This window comes from Borostomias antarcticus (genome assembly GCF_949987555.1).
Source record: "Borostomias antarcticus genome assembly, contig: scaffold_1054, whole genome shotgun sequence".
NCBI lineage: Eukaryota > Metazoa > Chordata > Actinopteri > Stomiiformes > Stomiidae > Borostomias > Borostomias antarcticus.
Window position 1 is genome coordinate 4,534 of NW_028175546.1, and position 7,467 is coordinate 12,000.

Here is a 7,467-nt window from a genome sequence, read left to right on the forward strand (position 1 = left end):
ATGAGGTTTTCAAGATAATCTTTTAGTTGTGGGTCAGAGATCATTGGAGTTTGATTGCGAAGGACTTTCAGCCACGACCGTCCCAGTTGATACTCTTCCTGCTGAGAAATAATGCCTGATGTCGTATCACCAAGGCTTGGTAAATTTATGGTGCTGCTAGTTGCTGCACTGGGGAAAGTAGTCAGTGCAGTGGTCAGCACTGTGGTTAATGTCAGCGCTGACAGAAAGCCAACTCGGTTCATAGAATATCCATACTCGTATTTTCTGCGGTACACTTTATCATTATCACGAAACTATTTGTTACGAAGACGACGCTACCATAAAAATGGTTGATCATGGGTAGGATGTTACCTCTTTTGGTTATTTGCCAGCTAAACTGTTGACACAGTTTTGACGCTTACTAAGTAAGGCATTTTTAAAAAAAGTCACCCAAGCTTTGCCATTTGTATATAAAGTTCAGTGTTGTCTCCTGTGGCTGTCTCGAGCGAATTATGTCGTTTTGATAAATATTGATCAGGAACTTAATCTTAATGGTATGAACTGTCCATTGCCATTGCCATTGCCATTGCCATTGCCATTGCCATTGCCATTGCCATTGCTGAAAGCAAAGCAGGCATTGAGCCGAATGCAGTCAGTAAGGTCAGGTTGTTAGAGTGTATGCTACAGATACTGGCTCTGTCAGAGATTTTGTCCGATGTGCCAAAATTAGTGGTCATGTGCTGGTCGCCAGTGAAGAAGAGCATGGCGTTTTTATGCATACATTGCAGCATAAATAAAACAGGCTGAAGCTGACAGTCTTAAGCGGGGAAAGAGCCTTGACCGGGCGACAGCCTGAGTCGATGAAAAACAACGGAGCAATTGATGCTGAATGTGATTAATGGGTGGTTGCATAGCTATCTTTCGGATCAGGAGGCGGTCGTTCTGCTGGTCATTTTACTGGTTGGCTTTGTCGTAGTCCTGACTATGGGGGCAATGTTGGCGCCTGCACTGGCTGCATTGATATTTGCTTTTTTGATGCATGGTGTTGTCAGTTGGCTTGAACGATGGAATATGCCTCATTTACTGGCAGTAAATTTGGTGTTTACCGGGTTTATAACTGCACTCTTATTAGTGATTTTTGTTGTTGTTCCACTAGTATGGGAACAGGTGACCAACCTGTTGAATGCCATGCCTAGTATGGTTAGTGAAGGTCAGGCTCTGTTGGTGAGTTTGCCTGATTTATATCCGGGATTTGTTTCTGATCACCAAGTTGGTCTGCTGGTTACAACGATTAATAAACATCTCGCGGATTTTGGTCAGAGGGCATTTTCCTTCTCGTTGTCAAAATTGTCTGGCATCGTCGCCTTGTTGGTCTATCTGATTTTGGTGCCCATTCTAGTTTTCTTTTTTCTGAAGGATAAAAATGTCTTGCTGAGTTGGATGGCCAGTATTTTGCCTAGGCGCCGTCGTTTGCTTGATCAGGTGGCTGATGAGATGAATGGCCAGATTGCCAACTACATTCGTGGTAAAGCCATTGAGATTGTCATCGTCGGTGGGGTCAGTTATGTGCTTTTTGCTATTCTGGCCATGAGTTATTCGGCATTACTGGCAGTAATGGTGGGGTTTTCGGTTGTAGTGCCTTATATTGGCGCAACAGTGGTGACCATTCCCATAACTATTATTGGTTTCTTCCAGTGGGGTATGGGAGACCAGTTTTTGATTCTTATGGTTAGCTATGCCATCATTCAAGCGCTGGATGGTAATGTACTGGTGCCGTTACTTTTCTCAGAAGCAGTCAATTTGCACCCCGTTGCAATTATTCTGGCAGTTTTGGTCTTTGGTGGGTTGTGGGGGTTCTGGGGCGTCTTTTTTGCAATACCACTGGCTACTCTGTTAAAGGCGGTGATGAATGCTTGGCCTGCTGTTGTTGATGTGGAAACGACTTAAATATTGCACTGGTTGAGCTGGTCCAGACTAGCTCAACCAGTTTAGTTGATTACTCTTCTTCGTCCTTGGTGCCGTTGTCCTCAGCTTGGGCCTGAGTATCTACCATCTGGGCTGCTTGTAACACATCCTGAACATGCCCTTTGATGCGAACTTTGCGCCATTCGTGCTGGAGGACGCCATTGCTGTCGATCAGGAAGGTGCTGCGCTCAATGCCAATGTATTCCTTGCCATACATCTGTTTGAGCTTGATAACATCAAAAAGCTTGCATAGTGATTCATCGGTGTCTGATATCAGTTCGAAAGGAAACTCATGTTTGGCTCGGAAGTTTTCATGAGCCTTCATCCCATCTTTAGATACGCCAAAAACTAGAGTGTCTGATGCCTGAAACTTCTCGTAAATGTCTCTGAATGCTTGTCCCTCGCTGGTGCAGCCGGGTGTATTGTCTTTTGGGTAGAAAAACAGTACGACTTTGCGACTTTTAAATTCAGAGAGTTTAACCGTCGTGTTACTGGTTGCTTGGGCAGTAAAGTCAGGAACTGGTTGGCCCAGAGTTACGCTCATGTTTTATCCTTAGTCTCTCTCATTTGGTTAAATAGCTGCGGTTTCTATTAGTCTAATACTGCAGCCCCTGAGGATTATAAATTTACCGGCTCTGGCAGCAAAAGTTGGATTATGGCACCTTGCTACAGTGGCAAGGCCACCATGATAATCCCTGCAATTATTCTGCTTCTTGGTAGTATGGTGTTGATAAGAAGCCACCCTCAAGCCAATACGTAAGTCATTATTAAATTCAGTGGGGTAGTTTAAACTATCACTGAAAAATATGAAATGAGCCTGAAGTGAAGCCTTATTTTCAACATGAAATTAGCCTGTGATTTCTGATCTTTCGCACATGTTTACTGGATAAAAATTATAATGATCGTACGGTTCATAAAAGCGCTCAGACAGGTAGAGGATTACTCCAAACTACGACGAATATTGAGCCCGTCTGGGAATCAAAAGATGAGTGCTATCAATGGATTGAGACTACCATAAGACATTTCCGATACCTCAATCTGGGCAAGTCAGAGAATGGGATAAGCAGGCAATATTTAACCGTTTCTTCAGGTTATTCCAAAGTCCAGATTACCAGCTTGATCAAGGAGTACCTTGACCAAGGCTGTCTGAAGCGTAAACAGCGGACGATCAATGGATTTAAATCTCGATATAGCAAGGCAGATGTTAGGCTGTTGAGGAGACGGATTGGCTCCATAATGGCTGAATGGTCAGTAGGTGAAGAGAATCTGTGAACGGGCTTATCAGCGTTGAGAGCAACTGACCAATATCTCAGTTTCCCATCTATACAACTTGCGCTAGTCAAAGATATACCAAACAGTTCGGCAGCATAAAAACGTCACTCGTTCTGTAAAGCGCTCCATCGGAACTAGACGGAAACCACAGCCTGATGGACAGCTAGGTTGCATCAGGATTGATACTGTTCATCAGGGGGATAAGGTCGAATGGTTGTACCATATTAATGCAGTGAATTAGGTAACCAAGTTCTATGGGGTCTGTTTAGTAGAACAAATCAATGAAGCTTTTCTGATACCTATACTTGAAGAGCTGCTGGCGGCTTTCCCCTTCAAATTACAGGGTTTCACTCAGACAATGGGTCTGAGTACATCAACTATCGTGTAGCTGATTTACTGGACAGTCTTCACATAAAGTTCACAAAATCAAGATCACGCAAGATAAATGACAATGGGTGTGGTTCCCTTGCTACGACGGCCCATTCATTAGTTCTCCATGATTACAAAGGCGAGAGCATTCCTTATGGAAGTTCCAATACACCTGCCAATCTCCACTTGAATCTAGTGAGCGTAGCTTTAACACAGCCTCTGCCCCTTGCAAACTCCACTTTGGCTAGGTTAGATCCATACGGCCATTGATCAAATGGCGGTAAGCTCCCTTAATGACTCCACTGGCAATCGGATAGCCAGCATCCAGCACCTTGTCATAGCAGAGCCTAGGGCGGTTTTGTTGAAGATAGTCTGCACGCTTATCAATGGGCTACAGTTTTGTCTGACATATCTTGGCAGTACTCTGACGGATTCCCCCAGTCACCCTGTCAGGCTATCCCATGAGTATCTTCAGGGACCGTTCTGCCACCCAGCTGTCAATAGCCTAATCCCCCTGTTGTGTAAGCAGTGACCGATTTTCCACAGATATTCAAGTACATGGATAAAGTCCATAATGATGGTTGCCTTAACTACATTTTTTCATAATATTGGTAATTAGTTTCCGCTGATGATGGTGGCCATCAATAACAATGGCCTACTGTCGTTTATACTCTGGATCTTGTTTGAGAGTTTCCACGAAAGCTTCTGCTATCACGGCTTCAGCATATCTTACTACACTGGGCAACACTCTCTTATTTTTAGCGTGAGGACGTGATTTAACAACGTTGTCGTTCTTCCGATCAATATCCATGACCTATTCTGCCGTTCGAGGATTGGGTTTACTGTAGAAACGGTGGCTACCTGTGTTATTCGTTTGTGATCTTTCTTCTCTTCCGTACTGAGCTTGGTTTGCAGCTTCTGCTAACTCTTTTGCGCGTTCTTCCTAGTTGCTTACCTCAAACCATCCTAGGCCATCCTGGGACCTTACCATCAAAACTGAGGATATGTAGGTCTTTTGTTTGCTCAATCCCAACCTTGCTCTGTTCGTAAAAATCCTCAAAGTCTTGAGCCGTATCCGCTGCCTGTTGCACATCCTGTTGTTTTCCAACTATACTTGGCAACTCTCTCTATGTCGTTTAATCGTTCGATCATAAGAGCGATCCATAACATCACTGATAATTTTTCCCCTCATGGCATCAGAGACTTGTAGTATTTAGGTTTAATTAGCATTCAGCTGAAACACGTTTGATGGCTTACTCTGGCTGTAATTTAGACGCCTGACTACGACAGAGCCCAACAAGCTGGTCAGTGGCGTGAGGTATTTTTTCTGATGTGATTTGTCTGCTTACCGTCACTACCAGTTACCAACGATTTCTGCGGTCCATCATTGGCCTGCTTATCCAGATACATTTGGAGGATAAGGCGTAACACTGCGCTGCCTTCAGTCTGGATATAGCTATCTATGGTGGCATGCTCTTGCTGGATAGTGGATTCAAGGTGCTGAATGATATCGTCCAAATGATCACTAGCTGGTGAGAAGAATGAATAATCTATGGTATTGGCGTAGGATGTGTTCACAATCGACGGTGTTATGTAGTTATTGGTTTGACGACGTTATATCATCATAAAACCGGCTATTTTGCGGTACCGGAGATTTCTAAAACCTTGATGTTTTAGCGGCTGCATTGTCGTATCAAAAGAACCACACCCAAAGTCTTTAGCCATATCCTCTACCAGTTGCATAGCCTGCCGTGTTCCAACCATACTGGGTAACTCGCACGATGTGCGTTTAATTGTTTGATCATAAGAGGTATCCATCAAGGCGAGACAATTTTCCCATCATGGTATCATGGTACTTGTTAGTATTGAAGTGTAACCGAGCATAAGCGAAACACGCGGGATTGCTTCCGCTGGTTGTAACTACTACGCCTGACTACGACAGAACCAAGCACACTGGTCAGTTATCTGGAGGTATTGTTCCTGATGCAATTTCTCTGCTACCGGCGCTACCAAGTATCGGCGATTGCTGTGGCTCATCATTGTTCTGCTTATCCAGATACCCTTGGAGGAGAAGGCGCAACACTTCGGTTGCCATAGCTCTCTATGGTGCCATGCTCTTGTTGAAGAGTGGATTCAAGGTGCTTAATGATAGCGGCCAAATGATCACTAGCTGGTGAGAACAATGAATAATCGATGGTATTGGCGCAGTATACGGTCACAAGGGACGGTGTTATGGAGTTATTGGTGTGACGACGTTATATCACCGTAAAACCGTCTCTTTTGCGTTACCGGATATATCGAAAACCATGATGTTTTAGCGGCTGCCTTGTCGTATCAAAAGAATTATACCATGTTCATAATCACGGTAATCAGTTTCTGCTGACGATGGTACCTACCAATAACAATGACCATCTGCCGTACCTGCTCCTGATCTCTTTTGGGCGCTTCCTCGAAAGCCTATTATATCACGACTTCTGCCTCTTTTTCTACACTGGGCCACACTCTCTTATTATTGCTGGAGGACGGAATTTAACGACGTTGTTGCTATTTCGATCTAAATCTATGACTGATTCTGTCGTTTTAGGATTTGGTTTTACCGTATAAACGGTTGCTACCGGTGTCATTCGTTTGCGATCTTTATTTTCTCTAGGACTGAGCTGGTTTGCAGCTTTTGCTGACTCTTTTGGCGTTCTTCCGTGTTGCTTCCCTCAACCATTCCGGGCGCGTCACCAAGCCATTACCGTCAAAACTGAGGATCTTCAGGTCTTCTGTTTGCTTACTCACAACCTTCCGCTGTTCGTAAAAAGCCTCAAAGTCTTGAGCAGTACCAGCTAACAGTTGCATAGCCTGTCGTGTTCCAACCATACAGTGGTAACTCTCACGATATCGTTTAATCGTTCGATCATAAGAGAGATCCATCACATCGCTGATAATTTTTTCCCTCATGCTATCAGAGTACTGGTCAGTATTGAGGTTTAACTGAGCATTCAGCGGGAACACGCTGGATTGCTTCTGCTGGCTGTAACTGAGATGTCTGATTACGGCAGAACTAAACAAACTGGTCAGTTGTCTGGAGGTATTTTTTCTGACGTGATTTCTCTGCTCATCGGCGCTACCAGTTACCTAAGATTGTTGCGGCTCATCATTGGCCAGCTTATTCAGATACTTTTGGAGCAGAAGGGCAACACTTCATTGCCTTCAGTCTGCATATAGCTTTTTATGGTGCCATGCTTTTGTTGGAGAGTGGATTCAAGGTGCTGAATGACAGCGTTCAAATGATCACGAGCGGGTGAGAAGAATGAATAACAGCTGGTATTGGCACAAGATTGTTCACAAGAGCCAGTGTTATGTAATTATTGGTTTGACGACATTATATCACCATAAAACCGTTTCTTTTTCGCTACCTGATATATCGAAAACCATGATGTTTTAGCGGCTGCATTGTCGTATCAACAGAGCCTCACTCATCATCAATTAATCCATACTCGTCTTTCAGTATTTCAATAATTTCCGACTTTGGGTTTTCTGAGAGTGTCAATGGTTGACCGGTAATTTTTTCAGCAATGTCCGTATAGGTTTTTGAAAGCGCCATAAATGCACTTTCTGGTAGTACATTGTCTCGCGCTAGTGCTTCGCGCTCAGGCATTCTGTTCTTATTCAGCAAAATATCAGAATCTGGGAAGTGGGTGAGCAGCAACTGTCTAAAGTTCTCTTTTGAGTTTTCAGTCACTTTGCCCTGTCGATAAGCTTCCCCATCCCAGATTCTGGATGAATCTGGAGTGCCTACCTCGTCCATATAAATTAGTTTCTCCTGACCCCTTGCGTTGGTGACGTACCCAAATTCAAATTTTGTATCGACGAATATCTGATTGAGATTAGTAA

At 43.9% G+C, this 7,467-nt stretch overlaps 1 protein-coding gene across 1 annotated transcript; it reads right to left on the bottom strand.

The window, feature by feature from the left end:
- Positions 1-1,975: 1,975 nt before the first annotated feature.
- Positions 1,976-2,488, bottom strand: LOC311329476 (peroxiredoxin Bcp-like; the record flags this gene model as incomplete). Its single annotated transcript, XM_084463320.1, has 1 exon — positions 1,976-2,488. One exon carries the CDS (start codon positions 2,486-2,488, stop codon positions 1,976-1,978), a length of 513 nt encoding a protein of 170 aa, XP_084319446.1.
- Between the last annotated feature and the right edge of the window lie 4,979 nt (positions 2,489-7,467).